This window comes from Mirounga angustirostris, unplaced genomic scaffold (genome assembly GCF_029215605.1).
Source record: "Mirounga angustirostris isolate CCGP_5_RB_7025 unplaced genomic scaffold, mMirAng1.0.hap1 SCAF_1, whole genome shotgun sequence".
Taxonomy (NCBI): Eukaryota; Metazoa; Chordata; class Mammalia; order Carnivora; family Phocidae; genus Mirounga; species Mirounga angustirostris.
Window position 1 is genome coordinate 162292120 of NW_026991709.1, and position 22892 is coordinate 162315011.

The window sequence follows — 22892 nt, forward strand, 5'->3', positions numbered from 1 at the left end:
CAGGGCTGGAAGGTAGCATGGGAGCCCCAGCCAGGCTCCTTCTGCTGTTCTCTGACCACAGATTCCCCATCATGATACAAGAAAGCTCTGGTTGCAGCTCTGGTCATCATGACCACATTCCAGCCATCAGACAGGAAACAAGAGAAGGGGAGGATGCCTCCATTCTCTGAAATGTGCAACCCAGAACTGCACATACCACTTCCAGTAACACTCCATTGGCCAGACCTTAATGTCATGCACCACAGGTGCAAGGGAAGCTGGGAGATGCTGTCCTGTGCTGGGTGGCTAGGTGCTCAGCTAGAACTTGGAGTGATATTACTAAAAGAAAGAAAGGGAATGAGTATCGGGGGCAGCTAGCACTTGCTTCCACCTTTCCTGAGTCCCCTCCATTATTTTAATCTCTTGACCACCACTCCAGCGGCTCAATCTCCCACCACACCAGGGGCTGCTCTTTTGAACTTGGTTCACATCTCTGGGAAGGAAATCGCATTTATCGAGTGTCTACCATGCACTGCAGTTTTTATAACAATAATCTCATTAGTCTCTATAGATAATTCTACCAACTGAGATGAGTCTCCTCTTTAAAGCTGAGGAGCCTGAGACCTAGTGAGGTTCGGGGACATTGTCTGAGGTCGCATGGCTGGGAAGGGCACCCACTGTCACTCTGGGGGCACTCTGGGGTGTCAGGAGTGCATGTCTCTACTGGGGGGCATGGGGTAGGCTGCCATCAGGCTTTGCCGACTTGGTGGTGGTGCGGGGGTGGGAGGGTTGATTCACGCTCTGTCCTTCCAGAGGCAAGATCGGGGGTGAGAGAGCTCTGTGTCCTTGAGGATGGCCAGGTCACAGCCCAGAGACTAGCTCCCTCCAATCCATCTCTGAGTCCCCAGAACATCCTGGCCCAGGGTCAGCTTCCTTAGACCAGGTTGAGTGGAGATATGATCATAAAAAACACGGGTTCCATAAACCTGTCTGCTACCTGGAGCCTGGAAGTGAGGTGGGTAACACCCTCAACCCAACCCAAGTCAGCAGCTGTTTGCCTTTATATACGGCAAGTGCCCCTAAGTGGCTGTCAAATCAATGATAAATTAAAGAGGGAAAAGAGGAGTTCCTCTCTACCAGGAAAAAACAGAGACTTTTCTGGTTTGAGAGTCAATTTTTTTCTCTGGATGTGGGGCTGAAACAAGCATACCACTCCTCAGAATAAGTGGACAGAGGTGGGGCAGTGAGGAAACAGGGCTGCCTGCAAGGCAGGGCAGCTGAAATGCCACTGTCCTTCCCACTGCCCAGCACATTTGAAATGGAGCGTGAGACCCGCGGGACCAGCCATGGAAATCTTCCCTCTCGTGTCCACGGTGTGGGAGAGAGGCCTGCTACAGCCGGACATCACCCACTTCAACGGAGGCCAACCCCTCTGGGCCACTGTTAGTTCTGCCCACCCTGTCTCTGGCCCTCCTCCTCCTGCTAACGATACCCCCCAAGTACCCTTTGGGCTCCTTCCCGTCCCCACCCTCACCCAGATCATTTGGTTTATGTAGGGCTGCTGGGGTGATCAGGTGACTCAGGCCTGGCCAATCAGTGGATGAATCCCCATTCTAGTCTGGTGGTGGCCTTAGGGATGATCAGGTGACCGAAGCCAGGCCAATCAAAGGATGAATCCCCATTCTAGCCTGGTTTGGGGTTTAGGGGTGATCAGGTGACCCTGGCCTGGCCAATGAGATCCCTACCCAGGACCTTTGCTGGAACTGTCAGGAAAAAGCAGCTCACTTTCTGCAGGGCTTGCTGAGCCTGGGACTGCTGGTAGGCGTTTGTGCCCCTCTTGGGAACAGTGAGCGTGTGCGTGGAGCCAACACAGAGAAAAGTGTAGCCAGAAAGGGAGATACAGAAGTCAGATGACATCTGAGGAGCGGCATCCAGCTGTGCCGGAAGCCCTGGGCTTTTTGTTTATGCGAGCCAGTAATTTCTTCCTCTGGCTTCAGCCCTATTCAGTTAGATTCCCTGCGACTTGCAGCTGAAGAAATTCTGTCTGACATCACTTAGGGAGGCAGAGTAAAGAGAGGCCACAGTAGAGATCCCAGCTATTACCTGCTCCAGCCCCACCACCATGGAAGGCACTGAGGACCTTCCATCTCAGGCTCCAGCCACCCTTTCCCACCTTGGAGGTTGAGGGTAACTCTTGGGACTATATCCGTCCTTGTTCCCCTTGTAGTTGATGTTCTTGGTAAGGCCAGCTCTGAACTGAGGCCCAGTAATGTCAAAAGTCTCCCACCAGCTGCAGTGTGCCAGGAAGTAGGCTGGCCACAGGAAGTTTTCAGTCCTCTTAAGCTCAGTTTAAGATTCCCTTTTGCAGATAAGGAGACGCAGAGAGATGACAAAACTTGCTTGCAGCTTCACAGGCCATGTGGGTCTCTGTGACCCCAAAGTTGGGGCTTTTCTCATTCCTAGGCCTGCCTCTACCCCGCACCCTGAGGGGGCTCTGCTGGTTGCCCAAACCCGGCATCCTGGGGGTCAGGGATCAGATGGAAGCTGCCTAATTTCAATCCACTCTGCAGATAAAGAGCTTGAGAACAACAAAAACCACCACCATTAACACGGAGTATAGGAGCTGAGCTTTTAATGCCCCGAATTGCCTAGTGTGCGGGCAGGGCTGGGGACAGCCAGAGCTCCCAGCTTTGGTTATGTGGAGGAGGGGCAGCTGTGGGGGCAGCCCAATTCCGATGCCCAGAATTCCCGCCAGCTTTGCCGCAAAGACTCTCCAGAATGGAGAATGGACTGGAGCTACTGAAGACAGGCTCACCAAGCAAGGGAGCTGGAATCCGGGACCTGTGAACATCCGCAGGGAAGGTGGGCCCATCTGAATTTCCAACTTTTTGTTTCTAAGCTCTTTGAGACAAGGGTGACTCAGCTCTTCATTAAATGTGGGCAGGTGAATATGGCTTCTAGAAGCTCCAAGCTGCCCCTGAGGTGCTGTGGCCTAGTTGCTGGGCAAGAGAGTGGGTGGTTTGCAGAAGCTGAAAGAAAGTCCCATCTCTCCCTAGGCTGTACTGGGAAGAGGAAGCACCAGGCTTGGGGCTCCATGCCAGAGGTGAGACCCCCGACCTTGGCCCCAGACTCCACAGTCCCCTGACGCTTTTTCAGTCCTAATGACTGCATTCTGCATTCCCTTGACTGTCCCTCCCTGCAGCCCAGCCGTCAGCCCTGGTCTGGCCTTGACGCCTGGCTAATTTTAAAAAACCTGCTGAGGTGGATGCTTAGGACTTTGCCCAATCTCAAAATGGTCACTATCAAGAGGAGATGATCATATTAATTAATTAATTATATTAATTTATATTATTAATAATGCTAACTACAATCTGTACAGCTCTTTACCCCATTTACAAAGTGCTTACATTCCCTCTCACACACACAGGCACACGCAAACACACACACACACACACAAAATCCTATTTGATCTTCACAGCAGCCATGTGTTGGCAGGGCCAGGGATTAGGGATTTGGGATTTCCATTTCACAGGGAAAGAAAGTGAGGCCCAGGGAGGGAAACCACTGCTCAAGGTCATCAGCTGAGGGTGAGCTGCTACTGCTAAGGAGGTTTCGAGAGGACAGATATGCTCTCCCAGCTCATTCATTCCTTCACTCATTCCTCCATTCGTTCCTTCCTTCATCCATCTAGCATTTATTAAGCACCTACTGTGTGCCCCACTCTGTGCTAGACACTTATCCCTAAGCTGGGACACTTTTCCAGAGAGCAAGAGTTCTTGTGTTCCTGAGAGATGAGTTGGGGGGAGGAGGGGCAGAGATCCCACTGGCCCCTGGGAACTCAGGACTGCTGATGGGGCGTCCTGGCCGGGTGGGGATCCTCATCTTTCTCTCAATAATTCTTTCTTTCTTTTTTTTTTTTTTTAATTCAGGGAGCCTGCACAACCTGGTTCCGACAGGCCTGGCTCCGGTGGGGCAGCTGTGGCTGGGGGTAGGTGTGGGGAAGGGGAGACTCCTACAGTAGGCCGTAGAGTCCTTGGCAGGGCTTAGGCTGGTGCCACCTGGCTGGTCTCCGTCTTGGAGGCACTGGCAGAGACCTCATCATCACCCAGTGGGTTCTTGCCACAGCAGAGGGTAATGATCATGCAGTTCCGGAACTGGAAGGCAAGGGACAAGAGTCAGGGTCAAGGTCCACCGAAAGTGTGTGTAGCAAACTGTGGTGGTTGACGAGATTTGCCTCCAACCCTTTCCCTGCTTCTGGCCCTCACAGACTCCACGCCCCTCTCAAATCTGGCTCCCTGGAGGGAACTTAGTAAGCACACATGGTCCCACCCCAGAGATGCCAGGGACCAAACAAACCCAAGGGGGCATTGCTACTTATGACACTCCATGATGCCCTCTGTGTGCCAAGGGCTATCTGTAAGTTATCTTAGTTAGCCCTAGAGTTTAGGAGTTTGCCCTCTCTAGGAATGAAGACACTGAGAGCCAGAGAGGGGAAATGACTTGCCTAAGGGTCACACAGCTAGAAAATGAGAGCTGAGATTTGAAACCGATATGCCTAACTCCAGAGACCACCTTTTCCCCACTGGATCATGAATTCTGCAGAGAAGTCACTGATCGATGTTAAAGAACTGCTTTATCCCTTCATCCCTCAGCATAAGGTTTAGCTCCTTGTTCAGCTTTGTGGAGACTGGCACCATTCCATTCCTAGGCTTGGGACTTAGACTATTTGACTTTTAAAGTGGGCCTCCAGAATCATCTGGACTGGCACTTCTCATGCATCAGAGACACCCGGAGGGCTTGTTAGAAATGCAGGTTCCTGGGCCCACCCCGAGCTTCTGATTCAGCAGGACTCTGCATTTCTCCCAGAGGACTCTGATGTCCTGGGGGATACCAGGCTCCCTGCCTGGTTTTGCAGGTGGAATGACTGAGCCCAGTCCAGGACATGGCTTGTCCTCCGCAGGCAATGCCTGGAGCCTGGGGCCCCTGGACCCTCCTGCCCCACCATCAGGCACCTGCTTGTTCATCATGATATAGATGACGGGGTTGTAGATGGCGGCCGACTTGGCGAAGAATGACGGGATGGTCATGAAGATGGGGCCAAAGTTGGAGCCCTGGTGGGTGAAGATGTAGAATGCGACACTGGCGTAGGGCACCCAACAGATCAGGAAAGCGATGACCATGATGATGACCATGCGTGTGACCTCCTTCTCAGCCTTCTGGGTGGTGGCCGACTCCTGCTGCTGGGCAGCCGCCTGCAAGGACACAGGGCCTGCTATCCAGACTCCCTTGGAACAGGGGCCGGGCTCAACCCAACTGACGCTTGTGTCCCCAGCACCCAGCATGGGACCATACCTCCTTGACTGTGAAGACGAGCTGCCCATAGCAGAAGAATATGACAGTCATGGGGATGGTGAAGTGGACCACGAACATGTAGATGACGAAGGACTCGTTGTTGACCTCTGGCTTGAGCGTGTAGTAGTCAATCCCGCACGAGCACTGCAAGCCCTCTGGGATGTACCTGCACACCAGAGGGGGGTGGGACAGGAGAGGGCATGAAGGAGACCCACGTGTGAGGGGCCACACCGGTCAGGGCCCTGGTTCGGCCAACACACCCGCTGTGTGGCTGGTCTTGCTCTGGGCCTTGCTTTCCCTCTCTGTGAAATGGGCATGATAAAATATCTGCTTGGCTGCCTGACCGTGAGGATCAAATCAACTGAGATGAGGGATTCAAATGCCCCTGCTGCAAACAGCGTGGTTTGGTTGTATGGCAGCCGTGATAGCATGAGATGGCCTAGTCTCTCACCTAGCAGAGCCCAGACACCGCTGACCTGCACTGTGTTTCCTCACCAGACCCGCTGCTCCCCGTGGCTGGAGGCCGGGCCTCAGACTGTGCAGGGCAGAGGTTGGTGAGAAGGGAAAAGCTCCCACACTCTGTATCTGAGGCAGTCTGTACAAACAGGGTCTTACTAACAGCGTTAAGAGTATCTTCTAGGCCAAAGATGGGCACACAGGGTAACTAAGGGATCTTTGCACATTTTCTAGAAAGAAGAAGTCCCAGGGCCATGTGGTCAGGATGTTTCAATGATTTCAGAGGATGGTGACAATGGAGTGGCTGTTGGCTGTGCCTGGGGGGATGGGACTAGGCAGGACTGGAGAAGACGGGGAAAGAGGCTGGAGGGGGCGGGCTCAGACTCAACAAGGAACAAAAAATTGACCCCAGGAGGCTGAGAGAGGAGGGACAGGAAGAGAGATTGGGAATTTCCTGGAAGCAGAAGGACACGAGGCCTCTGGGAACCCACAGGGTCACCAGCCCAGTTTCCCAAACCGCTGTCCTCCCATCTCTCATTTGAGTCCCATTTGGAGATGATGGACTAGAGGCTGTAGAGGACCCAGTTCCCAGGGGCTACCATGTCACCACCTGCACTAGACAGGCTTGGCCTCCCCAGGTGCTGAGGTCCAAGGTCAGAGGGAACTGCCTATGGGGCAAAGAGGATTGGAATCTGGCCCTGGCTTAGTTGAGGATTAGGGGCACGGCCAAGGTGAACGGTTGGGGTGTCTTGGATTCTCCTTGACATGGGGGCTCAGGAGGTGGGACCAGCCCCCATAGCAATATTAAGGTCTGATTCTCTCTTTCCCTGACCTAAACCTCTCCCTTGGGAGAGCTGCCAGGGCGGGCATTTGGGGTAGGGAGCATATAAGCTCAGTGCCCAGAACCAGATAGCATCAGGTTTGAGTCCGGGCTGGGGGACCCTACAAAGACCCCCCCAGAGACCATTCTCTTCTGCTCAGTGTCATTACCTGGACCAGCCAACGAGGGGGGGTGCAGCACAGGCCAGTGCCATGAACCAGGTGAGGGCGACGCCCATGATGGCATGGTTCTCCCCGAAGCGGAAGTTGCTCATGGGCTTACACACCACCACATACCGCTCAATGGCCAGGACCACCAAAGACCACAGGGCAATTTCACCTGCAAGGCAGTCAGGGATCAGTCAACACACCACCCTCCTGGACCCTGCTGTCTGTCCAAGCAGGAAGCACTCCTCCTGGATGGGAGAGGGCAGCCAGGAAGGCAAGCTAGGGCAGGGCTGGAGCCAGGACCGGGGATGGGCTCTGGGGCAGAAGGACCCGTATGCTGAAGGAGAGTGAGCAGGGCATCCCCCAGGAAGAGGAGTTAGTTCAGTTAGAGCTCTGGGTTCATGAGGGATGGAAAATCGGATTCCAGGGTCATCGTTAGACTGGGAGCCCCGTAGGGAGTTTTTACAGAACTGGTTCTTTGTGGGGTGACAGGCAGCGTGCCTGTTGGGGTTGGAAGTCTTTCCCTCCCTCTTGTGGCGTGGCCTCTCCCCACTGGGGAATGAAATAACCTGGGCCTCTGGGTCTCCCGCCTTGGAGCCAGGAAACTGGAGAGTGATTTGCCCAGAGGAAGGAGCAGGAAAGAATGGGGGCATTCAGACATCACCCCCAGAAACTCAGTAGGGAGGTTGGCCATAGAATTTATCAACCAAACCAGGACATTTCTGAGAGAGAAAGCGAACACAACTAATTATTACTCCAGAATGATAATTGTAAACTGGCCCCAGCCCTGCAGAGATGTGCCCGCACGCGGCCCCCATCTCACCCCTGCCTTCTAGCCTGAGACTTCCCAGCCCACCTCCAGCCTTTCTGTGTGGGGAAACTCTTCCCCTTCGAAGAAACCCCTTCCACAGAAGGCATTAAACTGTGTGGTGATCTGTAGCTTTGACGGGTGCTTTCGAATAATTTCTTTGACAGGAAAGAAGATGGGGGTGCTGCAGAGATAACAGATCCCGTATAGCAGCTGAGGAAAGTGAGGCCCGGAGAAGGGAAGAGACCTGGGCCTGGGTCGTCCGGCTCAGATCCAGGAATGTTCCCCCTCCTCTGGGACACACAGCCTCTCGGGCAAGCGGGCGGGGCCGAGCACCAGCCACGAGGACTGCTCTGCCTCCTTGGTTTCTCTTTCCTTCACGTGGTCCAGGACGCTGTCTCAGCCCCATTCCCAGGGAATCTCCAGCCATCGCTGGGTGTTTGTCACCTTTGATGACCACACAACACCCAGCCGCAGGTCACAAGGCAGGGGTGAAACAGGGGTACCACATACAGATGGACCCTTCTCTGCAGGGTCGGAGAGATGCCAGTGGGGAGAGACTGAGCCCATTGCCCAGCACAGGCAGAATCTGGTGGCTGGAGGACTGATCATCTGTGTCCCACTCTGGGCTGAGAGCCCTGAGCACAGGGATCTGTCTTATCCACCTCTCTCTCCAGTGCCCGGCATGGGTCAGACCCAGCATAGCTACTCCAAGGGAAACAGAGCAAGGCTCGAGGGGCCACAGTGATGTGGGCTGGAAACTCAGCTCTATCCCCACCACAGTGTGACCCCAGCAAGGCCCTTGACGTCTCTCGTGCTCAGTTTCCCTGATGTGAAGCAAGATAGTGGCACCACTCTACATGAGATCTATAGCGTCCGATGGCCGCCCTCAATAAACAGCCTGGCGTAGCATCACTAACGGTGTTTGTTGATCAAGCGGACAATGCTGACGAACGTAGAGGGGAGAAGGCCTCTTAGCCACTATCCCTGGATATGGGGCTGTCTCCAGATCCCTCCACTCCCCCTGGCTCCTGTATCCCCCGTCCCACCACCCCTACCCCGGCTCATACCGCCCAGCGTGGCAAAGAAGCCCTCCAGATTGCATCCCGTGGGCCCAAAGACAAAGTATCCGTGCAGCGAGGTGTAGAGGGTGGTGGTGAAGCCCCCGAAGACCATGAAGAGGTCGGCCACGGCCAGGTTGAGCAGGATGTAGTTGAGTGGCGTGCGTAGCTTCTTGTGCTGGATGGTGACGTAGAGCGTGAGGAAGTTGATGGGGAAGCCGAGCACAATCAGCAGGAACATGTAGGCGGCCAGCATGGAGAACTGCCATGGCTCAGCCAGGTAGTACTGTGGGAACTCGAAGGGGCTGCGCACCACCCCTGTCTTGTTGGAGAAGGGCACGTAGAAGTTCGAGCCCTCTGTCCCATTCATGGCTGCGGTCCTGGTGGCTGCCCTGTGGGCGGCTCAGACCAGAGTGCTGTGGAGGCCTGAGCTCAGCCACCTAGGGCTCCAGCTGGACCACTCTGGGCTCTGACCCCCCCACCCAGGCCCTTATAAAGTGACCTCCCCTCCCTAAGCTCCTGGCTGAATCAGCACCTGGGAGATTGGGGGCGTTATTAATCATATTAATCCCCACTGCAACTGGGGGCCTAATTGGCTTCCATGAGGGGCCAAGGTGACTCTAGACAGAAGCCTGGGGCCAGAGAGGGGAGGGGCTGGGGACCCTGGGAAAGGGCAGGAGGCCCGCCCCCAACTCTTCTGGTCCCCAGGAATCTCTGCCCGTATCAGTCTGGTGGCTGTGACCTGGCATTGGGACCGCTGGCTCCATGCCATGTCTCCCTCACTTCATGTGAGCTTTGTCTCCCCCCCCCGGACCATGAGCTCCCTGAGGGTAGAGGCTCTGGTTATTCTCTTAGTCTCTCAACCCCTCACTCAGCCCCTTACCTATTTCTTCCCCAGCCCTCACCGGCTGGCTCACCCACAGCCAGGCCCTGACCCCAGCCCATCTCACCAGATTATGACCACCGTGAGGGCAGGGGCCGCGTCCTGCCTGCTCTGGCACTCTCCATGCTGGACACACAACCCGGCATAGCCCCGGAGCTCAGTAGGTATTCGAGTTGGAATTCCCTCACTCTCCCGTTCATTAAACATTTGTGTGCAGACCACTGGGGATAGAAGATGTGGGAAGATGTGGGAAGATGTGGGAAGAACAGATCCAGGGAGGGGAGACTCCCTTTAAAGGGGAGGTGTCTGTAGAGGGGAAGTTTGGGTCTTTGAGGAAGGGGAGTGTTTCGCTAGGTTGCCAGGTGGGAAAGACAGGGGAGACTGAAGACAAGGGCTGGCAGACGCCTGAGGCCACACCTGCGCTGTGGGGCCAGCTCTGGTGCGTCTCAGTGCCAAGCTGAGGAGCCTGGGCAGCGGGCAGTGGCTTGGGCAGGTCTCAGGGGCAGAAACGTGGCTCAAATGCCCCCACAGATGTATTGGAGGAAGTGAGGCTAGAAAAGGAGACCAGGGAGAGGGTGACTGGAGCAGGAAGGGGGCAGAGGCTCTCAAGGCTCCTAAAGGGAGCCCTGGCATCCAGGAGGTGGCTATGTACCAGGTGCGGTGCTGGGCACCAGACTACTGCCGTGAGCAAGGCCTCCTGGGGACTCCAGTGTGAAGGCAAGGCCAAGCCTGGAAACTGAACTGGTTGGACACTGCGGCACACAGGGCACATCCAGGGACGTCGGGTCAGACTGGGCTGGGCCAGTGGGCCTTGGAAGCCCATGTGACAGGTAGCCCCACGAGGGCGGGTTCTGGGGGGCAAATGGAGGTTTGACCTGGACAGGCTCCCCCCATCAGTGAAAGGAGCACAGTGATGCTTCTGAGGAATGTCTGGGGCAGATGGGAGTGCCTGGCACAGGGTGCTTGATGACCACCCTCCTGCCACAAACATGTATGGAGCACCTACGGTGTTCCACACACGGTGCTTGGTTCTGACAAACACAGTGGAGGAGGAGGATGCCCGCGGGAAGTGTCATTCTGTGGGGCCGGCAGGGCTTACAAACAAACACGTATTGAAACCACTGGAATAGGAAGAGTTCAGACTGTGACCCACTCCAACACCCTGTCATTTGGAGCAGTCTGGGAGGGTGAAGTTTGCACTGTGGACTTGGTGAAGGAAGGACCCAGCGGGGAAGTGTCCCGGTCCCCAAGACCTCCTTCCCGTGTACTCTCTTCCGTGTAGCCTCTTCCCGCCTGAGATTCCCAGACCTGTTCACTCAGAAAAGTCCCCCTTCCCTCCAGCCCGCCTGGGGCTCCAGACCCCTCCTGTCCCAGGTGGTGTTGGGGCTTGCATATGGGGGGCTGATGAAATGTGTGCTGGGGGGATGAATGAGCGCAGCGGAAGGCAATGGCTGGCGGGTGTGGCGGGACCTCTCACGGTTTAAGGGACCTGGCTCAGGGATTAGGCCCAATGCTAATGAGGTCAAGGTGGAGGGTTTGATTCTAACTGTGGCCCAGTAGCCGGATGGAGGGAGGAGCCCTGGTTCCCTGGGCCAAGACCAGCCACACACAGCCCTGTGTTGGCGGGGGTGAGCCCCCAATCCTAGACCTCAAAGCCTTGCCTTCACCTCCTCCTAACGCTTGGGACAGCCTGGAAGCTTTTAATTTATGTTCTGTTCCCGTGTTTTTTGTCCATCTCACTGGCTGTCATGTGAGCAGGCGGGCGTGGAGGGGGCCTGCCCAGCTCTCAACAGGGTTCCCGGAGCGGAGCATGTGCTCAGCACGTAGCAGAACGCTGTAAATCATTTCCCCATGCACGGGAAAGAGCTGGGATTTCTGTCTGTTTCCTCAGAGTCTGGCACATAGTAGGTGCTTAGTATTTGTGGATCAAGTGAATAGATCTAGGTTATCTCAGTCAGTGCTTCCCTTTCTATGTCTCAGAGTTTAATGACCCTCCCTCACAGGACCAGGGCCATGGGGAATCAAAGGCCTCACAGAGTAACATTGACCTGTATTCTGTGAGGCACGACAACGAATCTTTTTTTAAACTAAAAATGCTCTTTGTTCAGAGCAATAGGCTCACAGTAAGCAGGAAGTCATTAGAAGTCACCTACTCTGACCCTCCCTGCTACATTTCACAGGTGGAGAGACTGAGGCCCAGGGTCGGCAGTGAGTCAGTAGCCCAGGTCACGTGACAAATCTGGGCTATCACCTGCCTGGCCTTGCCTCCCTCCCCACGCCAAAGACAGCTCTCAGGAAAGATCTGCTGCCATTCACACCATGGTATAAATGACCAAAAAAGGGTTGTGTTGGGCTGATGGGAAAGCCACTAGCCTGAGTCACACAGGCCTGGGGCAGCAGTGGTGGCCCAGAGGGCAGGGGGTGGCACTGGACTCTAGCCTAGGGAGTCCCACTTCCCCTCTCCGGCCTCAGTTTGTTGGAACTAGGAAACCCTGGGGGATCCATGCCCATCTGCTGGGTAAACATGACCTGCTTTTCCACCAGGGCCCAGTCACAGACCTTCCAATCTCACAATTTAGGTGTCATGGTCCCCCTCCATTGGGCATGGTCCCTTTACACTTACCCTTACACCTGGACTAAGACTCTGTAAGCACGTAACCTGGGCGCAGCCCAGCCCCCTCCCTTCCCTGTGCCTCAGTTTCCTACTCTGTTGCCTGTAAGTGATCAATGACTGCTGCTGACAGTGTTAGCCTCTTAGAATCTAACTCAGCTTTCGAAGGTCTGGTCTCAGTTTACAAAGCACTCCTTGGAGAGGCCCCCAAGTCTACAAAGCAGGACCCCCACTCCTTCACATTGATTTTCTACTCAGTACGTACCACTATCAGCAACAGTCTTGTTTGCCTCCTGACTCACTGCCCACCTCTCTCCAGAGTGCAGGGCTGGCCTCGCCTGGACTTTGCTGCATCTGAGCTGGCAGCTTGGAGTAGCAACTCAATAAATAGTTGTCAAATGAATGAACAACTCCTGGCCCCTCGTGAGGAGGTCTCACTCCCTACCCTCTGACCACTGAGGAAGTGGCTTCCTCAGCAGAGCCGGAAGTGAACCGGCTGTCTAGTTCCCCAGCCTGAGCTTTCTTCTGCCATGGTAGGTGCTCAGAGAGGGCCTGGGAGCACGCCAAAGGACAAATCCCAGTGTGGGTGACTTTCTGAGTCACTGGCCCCTCAGTCAGGCTTGGGGATGATGTGTGGAGGTGGGGAGCTGGGGGTGGCTGTCTCTGAAGATGGTGGCACCCACCTCCAGGCTTCCCTGAGCCTGGCCCCCTTGGAGCCCAGGTGCAGGGCTCTGACTTGGCCATGGAGGATTAGGGGCTTAGCAGGTAGCACACAAATAGCTCTTAAGCCCCTGCATAGAGGTGCTGCTGGTTCAGCAGCTTCCTCCTCCTTTTCCTCCTCCTCCTCTTCCCTGCCTCCTCTCCCGGGCTTAGCCCCACCTGGCTGCGTCACCATGGCTGAGGGAGGCCTTAGACTGAGCTGAGAATGTCAAAGGGAAGAAAGGAAGGAGACAGACTCTTCTCCCCCCTTCCTTCCTCTTCTCCTCCAGTCCCACTTCCTCCCTCCTCCCTCCCCCCACTTCCCTCTTACCCCAACATTTGCCAAACACCGTCTATGTACCAGGCTCGGGGCTAGGTACAGGGGACACTCAGATGAATCCTATGCACTCCCTGCCCTCAAGGAGCTCCCAGTTTCAGGGGCCAGCTGACAAGGAGAAAACTAATAACCATGGGAGGCAAGGCTCTGCTCTCAGGCCCAGTGCTGTGGGATCCCAGAGGAGCAAGGTGTGGACCAGAAGGGAGGTGGGAGGCCTAGGCAGGGGGACAATTGGGCCAAGGCACAGGGAGCAAAGGGCCACCTGGCCCTGGAGCCTAGGGTGGAGTGGGGCCAGGGAGGACAGGCCTAGGAGTCTGGATGCTAGCTGGCTATCAATGGGGAGGGTTGTAAGCAGAGGAGGGGCATGATCAGATTCCCATTCTAGGAAGATATTCTGGAGTCTGGGCGGAGTACTGGGATAAGTGCTTGACCCAGGTTGAAAGCCCTGCCCAGTGCAGGCCTCTTTGCTAAGGCTCCCAACGGCCCTGAGGCTGGCACAAGTGGAAGGTCACCTGGTATCTGCCATAGCAGATGGGCTATCACTGTACCTGTGCGAGAGCCATGAGGGGCTCCCAGCTTCAGGAGCCTCACTGGGGGTGCATGGCGGACACCCAGCTGGTTGAGGCCAGGCTAGAGCCAGGCCCACCTAAGGCCTGGCCTGGGGCTCTAACTGGGCCACACGATCCCCTTCTATCTATTTCCTCCTTCCAGGGACATGGGTAGTGTTGGGGACTTGGAGGATCAAGTCGCAACCTGAACAACCAAGCTGTGCAGCCTCTAGCAGCCAAGTGTCTCTCCAGGCCTCAGTGTCCTCTTAGTGAAATGGGTATCTCAATCTCTCCACAGCGCTTTCCTTGTGGCATGTGAAGGGTCGTCAGGCTCATCAGATGGAGACTGAGGCTCGAGCCTCAAGGTCAGAGCTGGAGTAGGCCCTTTTGCACACATGAGGAAAATGAGCCTTGGAGAGAGAACAGGCCTGATCAAGATGCCGTCTAGTCTGGGACAGGGGAGACACAGAACAGAATGCTTAGGTGTAAAGGTTGTGCCTGGGTATGAATCCTATCTTGGCTCAGTAAGTATTTGTTGAATGAAAGGAGAGAATGTTGCTGAGCCTCAGTTTCATCATCTGCATAATGGGCACCCTTGGAGGCTGTCGAGGATTAAGTAAGATGATGCATGGAAGGTGTTTAGCATGGTGTTTGGTACTCAATGAGCATTTGATTTAAAGGCAGCTACAGTGATTGTTTCTCAGACTCAGACTTCCAGAGCTCAGCTTCCCCATGGCAGCAGAACTTGTCATGGTACACCCTGGTTTTTGTATTATTCGGCTGAGAGGATGCATGCTGTAGTCTCAGGCTGGGCCCCATCCCCCTGCCTCTAGCCACGGACCATCTGATCTGTCACTGTGATTGACGCCTGTTGGGTGGCTGGGACTGTTTTCTCTCTCTCCCCTCTTTTTCCCAGCCATATGCAAATGATTTTAGTTCAAGTAATGCGCTAATGGAAATCCTAACACATTAATAAATGTTTAGCAAGAGAGAGAGCATGCATGATCGTAAGTAATTAGACACTCAACGAAGGAGTTCTGTTGGCACAACTGTCTGGCTCCCTTTCTTCATTTTCCTCCATCATCTCCAAAGAGAAATGCAGAGGGAGGCAGGGGGAAAGGGGTAGGGCAGGGGGCCAGCTTCAGCACTCACCGCTGGGTGGCCTCTGTAGCCGCTCCCTTCTCTAGGCCTCAGTCTTCATGCCTGCAATGGGGACATTTGTCCCGCTCTGCCCACTTCACAGATGAGCTGAAAAGTATCAATACCTAATCACCAGGGCGGGTTTCTTATCCGGCAGCCCAGTTCTCTTTCCCCTGCTGTCAGGACTTTGCATAAAGCTCTGGATCATTGACACCCCCGGGGCAGGTAGAATGGAGGGCAAAGGGAGCAGGGGCCTTAGGGCAGGACAGATCAGGGGCTTCCACCCAGGGCTGGGTGAGCCCTTGGGCCCCAGTACCTCCACCCAACCCCATGGTTGCAGAATGGAAATCCTAACCCTTCCATCACAAGGCTGGTGTGAGAATTGAGATAATCTATGAAACTCGGCTGGTACAGAGAAGGTCCCCAATAAATGTCAGCTCGCCCTCCCCAGCCTCCCATGTGCTACCCACCCTTGCCCTTGAGCTGCTGAATGGGAAACTGTTGATGCTCAGGGGCGGGGACCTTAGCAGAACCTCAAACAGACCCATTGGCTTCAGAAGCTGGAGGGAAGGGGAAAGCCTCGGTGGGGTTGGGGCCTCTGTGGGGCTAGGGGAATGGGGAGAAGGAGGGGAGCCTGGCCCTAGCCAGGAAGCAGAGGGTGGGCTCCAGAACCTCTGAGGAGAGGCCCCCTTGTCATCTTCTTTGGAGCCAGGAACCTTATTTTCTGGTCAAGACGGAGCCCCGCTAAACCAAAATAAATAGATACCCGTTCCCCTACCCAATCCCATATTGCCATTTCGATTAGATTACATTTTAAGAGCAGGCAAACGTAATGTTCCTCTCAGATCAAATTAGAAACAGGTGCACTTTTGCATAAGGAAATTAAGTTGCAGACAATATGAAGATTTGCTAAAATGCAGACACTGATGAAAATAAGTAGCCCTTTTATTTGTAATTATTGAGGCAATCTGTTCGCAAAGTGTACATGTTAATGGTCTGACAGATCTGTGGACTCCAGCAGGCTGCGGCGAACAACTCAGAGCCTCTCTGAAAGTAACACATTTCTTTCCTCAGAAAATATGTACTTTCTCTTCTCCATCTCCTGGTGCTATTTACAAGGCACGAAATGCCATAAATAGGAATTCCGTGGTTACACAAGGCCCCTCCCTAAAATACACACTTGATCTGGGCAGAAGACACATTCTGACAGTTTAATTCTTTCCTCCTTTGACAGCCCAGCCAAGTGCGAGGTGACCCCGGTGGGAGCGGTGGTTCGGAGGGGGCCAGTCATGGGCTGGGGTCGTCGATGCGCCTCCGACAGTAGGGGCAGCAGGTGTGCTGAAGCACCAGCAGCTCGTAGTCCTCTGAGTGGAACATCTGAGGAGAAACAGTCATGACCCGGGGCCACGCCCCGAGCCTGGCAGGGACTGCCGCCCTTCCGAGGGGAGGAGGCTTGGCAGTGAGTCAGGGCTAGAACCACCAGATCCAGAACACCTTTGTCTGAGGACTGAAAGGGAGGGGAGAAGGGTCTGGGGTCTGAGGCCCCTTTTTTCTAAATGGAATTCAAAGGTGCATCACACTTGCCCGGCCCTCCCAGATTAGGGGCAGGTACAGAGGGCACAGGGGCAGGGGCAAGCCTGCTCCAGACAGCATTCGGAACATAAGTGAGAGGAGGGAGGGCCTAAGGATGGCCGAGTCTCTTCCCAATTCAGAGCCTTGGCCTTGGGATCCCTTATGCTCCTCCCAGATGCCAGGTGTCCCCAAGAGGACACTTGGGAAATGGACAAGCAGCAGAAAGAAGAAACTGGTGACCACGCATGAGCTGTAGGCACGGTACCTGGAAGCAGGAGGGGCACATGGTGATGGAGGCATCAGGCAGGAGCGAGCGGAAGTACTGCCACTGCAGGGGCGGGGGCCAGCGCTTGATGAGCACGTCCCGTCGGCTCATGGAGCGCAGCACTGAGCGGCTCACCACCACAGGCACAAACTCGGAGCCACCTTGCTGCAAGATGGGCAGGTGGGAAGCAGGGGACAGTGGTGCTTTCACTCAGCCAGGGTGACGTAGTTTATCTGGGTCATGATCCCAGAATCTCTGGGGCAACCAGGGAGGACCCCAGAGACTCCCTCTGCTGTAACCTTCACAGAGCCCTGCCAGGTCATGTAGCTCCTGCTGGCCACCTCTAGTGACGGGATACCCACCTCTAGTGACGGGATACCCACCACCTCGACTCCACCGCAGTGTGGACAGGGAGCAAGTCCACTTCATGCCAAGGAGTGTGTATAGAAGGGACTTCCAACCCCCTCCCAACAGGCCTCCCGTGCCTCCACAGCCCCATCACTCAGAGAGGCACCCTCACCTCAAAGCTCAGCTTTGCCGTGAATGGGTCATCATCTCCCATGGAGTCCATGGTCTCATCCAGCCTCAGAGTCTGGGAATCTGGAAGGGTCTGGTCAAGGACAGAACCTGAGGCTGAGTGGGAAATAGGCCCCACCCTCCACCCAACACAAGATTCACAGGAGCTCTCTGTGGGCCTAGTGTGTTTCTCCATGACTCTGTGGAACAGAGTTTCTAGATGGAGGAATGGAGGAAATGCAGGCGAGGGAGGAGACAGCCCTGGTCACACAGAGGCTGGGACCAGGCCCCAGTGCACAGGAGGGAAAGGGGCTCTGATGGGACCTTTGCTGCCCCACATAGACCACGCCAGGGCCCAGGTAGGCCTGACCAGAAGCACCAAGTGAGCAGAGGCTGTAGGCCTGCTGTGGGTGGGAGTAGAAATAATGGGCCAGCCAAAAACCACGGCCAGCAAACTTGGCAATTCCTGAAGAAACGCTTAGTAATCGCCAGGTTGTCTGTAGGCACTTGAGATGGACTCGCAGGTCCTATTTCATGGAGAAGGGGGTGAGAGCTCCTGCAAATCCTAAGGCCAGCCAGACCAGGCTGAAGGCGCCTAAGGAGCTACCCCCTCTGCCAGGCAGGGGCACAAGAGCTGATGTGAGGCCAGGGTGGGTGGGGCTCCTACAAGGAAGGGCCCCAGGGGAATGGAGGCTGCTGGTGCCCAATCAGGTGCGAGATGTGGTCCCACCAGGCAGCAACAACCCAGGCAAAGCATCTGATTTCTATCTCCCATCTTCGGCAAACAACTCCCTGGCTTTTTCTTTCTCCTCTGCTCCTCAAAATGTAAAATGTGGCCCACGGACCAGTGGCATTGGCATTACCTGGAAGCTTATCAAAGTCAGGCCCTCAGTCCACCCAGACCTGCTGATCCAGCTGCTGTGTACTAGCAAGGTCCGCAGGTGCTGAGTGTTCACAGTCACATGTAGAGGCCCCCGTCCTGTGTCCAGCTGGGACAGTGAACATGAGGGATGAGCTGAGGTGTGGCCTTTGACCCAAGCTGTCCCAGCGGGGATGTGCCCTGGGGTTTTTGCTGTCATGCTGGGAGGAGTGTCAGCCCTTTCCACGGATTTTAAGGCTGACAGGATGCAGGGTTGGTACTGCTGGTGGGACGGGGTGGGTGCCGCCAAAGAAGGAGGCCACCCAAAGGAAAGCAGAGCCAACAGGATAGGAGACAGCCTCCCACCAGTGCTGAATGAGCACCTGGATCCAGCTGAGTGTCCATCTATGGCTAGGCTTCTTTACACCCTTTCGTTTGCTCAGCTTGATTGTGGTTTCTGTCTCTTGTACATAAACGTGACCTGACTAGAAAAGCTGATACAGACATCATATGCTGTGTTGGTTGCTCATCAGCTGTGTGCGGCCAGAAGCACAGACGGTACCTTTTAGGAGCCAGGTGGGTGGGAGGCCTTCCCGGAAATGAAGCAAAGGTGAATACCAAGGCACCATCTCCTCCTCCATATGCCTCTTCTGGGCCTGAGGTCATGTCCTGTGCCCTCTGGTACCTCTGTGCACTGGCCGGATCTCAGCCCATTCCCAGCCCCTGTCCCTGCCACCATGTGGGCCTCTCCAATCACTCGGCAGTGGCTTACCATGTCCTTGACTCCACTGGACCAGCCATCCCCCAGTGCCCTCCTGCCTCCTGTCTTACACCCAGGCCTTGTGCTTGGCTGGCACACACAGGCCTTCAGCCCAGCATCCAGGATACTGTTGCTTGTGATCTCTTGCCATTTGTTCTCACGCTTGTGTCTTGGTGCCTCCAGGTCAATGAGGGAGACAGCTTCTTCATCACTGATCCCCTCTTCCAGGTAGAATTCAACCAGATGCAGTACCTCTAGAGGGCACAGGACATGGGGAGGGGCCATGGGATGGCTGCCTCAGGGGGAGCTAGGGCCTGGGATGCTCTCATCAGGCCGCATGAGGGGAGGTGGGAGGATGAGAGTTTCTTTCCCACCCAGCAGCAGGCTCCTCTGTAAGCAAGGACACACAGCAGGGTCACCTCTTTTTGCCCACCACACGTCTGGAGGAAGCAGGCGTGTATGCATGTATATGCATGTGTACGTGTGTGCATGGGTGAGAACCAGTGGCCTTTAGCCCCTCCTTCCCGCTAATAGCTGGATGGGCTCCTCTACAAGGGAGGAGGAACGGCCTCTGCCCAGCTACCTGGAAGGGGCTTCTGATCCTTTGTCAACATAGAAGGAACCAGGACGTAAGAGCCCATGTTAGCCTCCCAGACCAAACACAGTGGCTGAACAGTGGCATCTGGGGCATTTATGTCACGCAAAGCCCCACACCAGGTTCTGAGGGGTGCGTGCTTCACGTTTGGGCATCACCGGGTCCTATTTCTGGGAACCCTAGTGACCCATGCATCTGGTGGGGTGGGTGTCATGCTGTCCCCAATTTACAAATGAGGGCAGGTGTGGCCAATCGGCAGCGGAGAGAGCCCAGCCACCCACTGGCCGCTCCACCCGCACAAGGCAGACTCACCATAGGAAGAGGCAGAGAAGACGAAGGGCTGGCGGCAGTTGACGCAAACATTGCCCAGGTTGTTCAGCAGCGGGTTGTTGGTGGAGCAGCGGTAGCACAAGGGCACCAGCTCCTACAAAAGCACAAGAGCCACAGCTGCCTGAGGGCCAAACCCAGGGCGAGGAAATGCTCCCCACTCTGATTTCAGGCTCGTGGGGCCTGGCTGCCAAGAAGCAAGGCCCCCTGTGTGGGTGGGGAAGGGGCACTGGGCTCAGGGCTCTGTGCTGTGGTGACTCAGGATAAGGGCCTACAGAGGCATCTGAGGCCCTGTCACCTGGGTCCCACTGCCCTGGACACTGCTTCGTAGGTAGGGCTCAGCAGCACATTTCTCCAGCAGGAATGACAACACCACAGCCACCATGTACCGGCCACTTAACATGCACCACGTACTGTTGTGCATGCACCACTGATGTAAGCACATCATCTGGGCTGGCTAGCCATCCTGCGGGAAAGCTATTATGTGTGTCCCCATTTGATAGAGGGGGAAACCGAGGCTCAGAGAGATGGAGACATAGTCAGGAAATGATGGAGCTGGGATCTGAACCCAGGTCTGTTTGATGCCAAGTCTCTGCTCTGAGCTTGAAGGAGGGGATTGTGAGAGATGACAGGATAAATTGGAAGAAAGAAGGCGGGGCACAACTGGACTACAGATACATGGAAGAGTGATAGCCTGGTTCCAGAAGGAAGGGGGGCTAAGGCAGGAGCTCCTAGGATGAGGTGAAAGCAGAGCCATCTGGGCATGGAGGAGGAGAGGGTGGTTAAGGGCAGAGTAGCATGGGCTGGGCTGCAGCCAACTCAGAGCCTCACAGAAGGGCTAGGCAGCAAGGGAGGGCAGGGCTCTGGAGCCCACAGGGGCCAGGGACTGTGGCTGGAGCACAGCAGGCTTGAGTAGAGAACAGAGGAGGCAGAGAGGGAAAAGCAGAAGGGCAAACCAGGACTTGGGAAAGGGAGGAGGGCACAGAATCCTGAGAGCATGGTAGCCATCGTTCAAACAGAACCCGGCCAGGAAAGAAGGCATCAGGATACATCCAGGAAGAGGAGGGGAAGCCTCCTGCCTGAGGGAGCTGTGCACTCACCTCGCTGTCATGGAAGGGCTTGGAGCGGATGGTCAGGCTGCCCAGCTCAATGGACTTCTGGAACCTGGCGGGGATCTGCAGACCCTGCAGCTTGTCGTAGGCATGCCGGGCCAGCTTGTAGGCACCCAGGGCTTTGCTTTGCTTGGCCAGAGTGAAGAGTGTGTTCCTGCAGATGATAGGGTTAAGGACAGCAGAGGCCACACTGGGCCTCAGAGCTGGCATTGCCTACCCTCGGAGTAAGCCCCATGCTGGAATGCAGCTGCTGCTAGTGCCAGGACATGGGCAGGAGCCTGAGGAGTGCTTTGCTCATTTGTGGGATATAAGTGTACTTCTCGGATATCAAGGCATAGGGATTTTTCCAGAGATAAAGACAGTGCAGTTTCCATGAATATTTTAACCTTGCTTAGGTTCTCTGGGCCTGCTGATGGCTCATCTTGTACCCTAACTAGGCCAAAATGGCTCTCCCCAACTCACCCAGCCTGCCAGCCAGGTCCTAGGGTGTCCAGCACCAAGTACCATCCTGCTCTAGCCTTGCCAGGTGGGGCTGGTCCCAGACTGCCTGTGGAGCTCCCCTCAGATCCAGCTCACAGAGGCCACTGGGTGCAGGGCACTTCTCTCTGCCTGCACTTCACCAGAAGCCACAGTGATTTCTGAGTGTCAGCCTCCCCTGTTCTCTGAGACTCTCCTCTGAGCTCCTCAATCTGAGGTCACAGGCCTTTGCGCTTGATTCCAGGTCACCTTAAATGCTGGCTGCACCCAGGCCAGGCCTGCCCTTCCTCCCCTACCCCACCTGTGAACCCCTTTCCCCACTTCTCCCTGGCAAGCCTCAAGTACCATGCTTCCTTCCCATTCTCCTTCCCCCTAATGCTCTCGCTCCCCACAACCCCAGTGTGGCTCCTTCCACTCCAGAAGTTACATGGCAGTAAGTTTCCATGTCCGTGTCTCCACTGTCACTCTTCAAAGTCAGGGACCATATCAGGAGCCACTTTCAGGTCCCCAGTGAATAGTATAGGGTGCAGCTTAAGGTAGGGATTCAATCAAACTCTGCTGACTCGAACAGAACTTGCTGGAAAGGCTGGGCACAGGTGCTGAGGCTCTGGCAGGTGTGGCCTTGGCCACTCCTCTGCAAAGGTCTCAGTCAATGAAGGTAGCACTTGATTTCCCTGAAATGTAGATGATGGGCCTGGCACCTTTAGAGAAGCCACTTCTCACCAATCAGTACCTCTGAGGCCTCTCCTGGGAGGGTCTTTTCCTTACAGAAAGAAGGCAGGGTTGGGGCTGGGAAGGGGCTGAAAGAATATAAGATTTAGAAGAGGATGGGGAGAATTATGACTTTTATGACCTTAAAAGATTTTGGTCATTTCCTGGTAGTTTTTGACAGCATGGGTCCTCAGCCCCCTTCTCTGCTTACGGCCCCTTAATGGCCCTCACAGGTCCGGAGAAGGTGAGGCCAACTCACATGGAGGCCCTCAGGCCACTACCTCTTCAGCGGGGCTCCCACCTAGGATGGGCTTCAGCTCCTCCCATACACCATGCTTACTTCACCTCCGTGCATTTCCATGTGCTGGGTGCTCCCCTGGAACATCTACTCTACTGTCTTTCCTGATAGCCTTACGGGATAGACGTCAGCTCTTCCAGGCAGCCCTCCCTGACCATGGCCCCAGCCTTAGCTACATTCCACCCCTGGACACTGCACACATCCCACTGAACTAAGCCCTGACACTTGTCACCTCCTCTACTAGATGGCAGCTTTGTCACCCACTGCCTGGCCCACTGTCTAGGGCACAGCAGGTGCTCCATCCCCTCGGCTGAACAAATACCCCCACCTCCCCAGGGAAATGCCCGAATCCAAGTGCTTCCTATAGTTCAGTTATGCCCTCATTTATGGGTTCCAGGAGGGCTTGGGCAGTGTACTGGTTAGAGACCCACTGCTGGGCCAAGCCCAGAGAGCCCTGAAAACTAATCTTCTCTTGGCACTGGCCCCTTGGCCTCCCTGGCTGAGCTGCTTCTACAGCAAAACAGTAGCAGCAGGACAAA

General features: G+C 55.3%; 2 protein-coding genes across 7 annotated transcripts in view; both read right to left on the minus strand.

Annotated features, from left to right (window-relative positions):
• Positions 1–2594: 2594 nt before the first annotated feature.
• On the minus strand, positions 2595–11808 carry RHO (rhodopsin). Its single transcript, XM_045904304.3, has 5 exons — positions 8653–11808; positions 6778–6946; positions 5332–5497; positions 4992–5231; positions 2595–4133 (listed from the first exon to the last, which is right to left on the minus strand). The coding sequence occupies exons 1-5, from the start codon at positions 9011–9013 to the stop codon at positions 4023–4025; spliced, it is 1047 nt and encodes a 348-aa protein (XP_045760260.1). The 5' UTR covers positions 9014–11808; the 3' UTR covers positions 2595–4022.
• A 3980-nt stretch (positions 11809–15788) lies between these two features.
• Positions 15789–22892, minus strand: part of IFT122 (intraflagellar transport 122) — a 68522-nt gene continuing 61418 nt past the window's right edge. For 3 of the 6 annotated variants that reach the window (XM_064591900.1, XM_064591909.1, XM_064591889.1), the window contains 6 exons: positions 20856–21021; positions 19741–19852; positions 18846–19087; positions 17219–17308; positions 16699–16863; positions 15789–16238 (listed from right to left, as the gene is read on the minus strand). In XM_064591900.1, coding sequence (XP_064447970.1) covers positions 16149–16238; positions 16699–16863; positions 17219–17308; positions 18846–19087; positions 19741–19852; positions 20856–21021 — 865 coding nt within the window. In that variant the 3' untranslated portion in view covers positions 15789–16148. The other 3 variants (XM_045904305.3, XM_045904308.3, XM_045904307.3) reach the window with 2 other exon arrangements.

Coding starts and splice junctions, on each gene's coding strand:
- RHO (XM_045904304.3), bottom strand. CDS start 9,013: ATGAATGGGACAGAGGGCTCGAACTTCTACGTGCCCTTCTCCAACAAG. Junction 6,947..8,652: donor CTTCTTTGCCACGCTGGGCG/GTATGAGCCGGG, acceptor ACTGCCTTGCAG/GTGAAATTGCCCTGTGGTCT. Junction 5,232..5,331: donor TCGTCTTCACAGTCAAGGAG/GTATGGTCCCAT, acceptor GTGTCCTTGCAG/GCGGCTGCCCAGCAGCAGGA.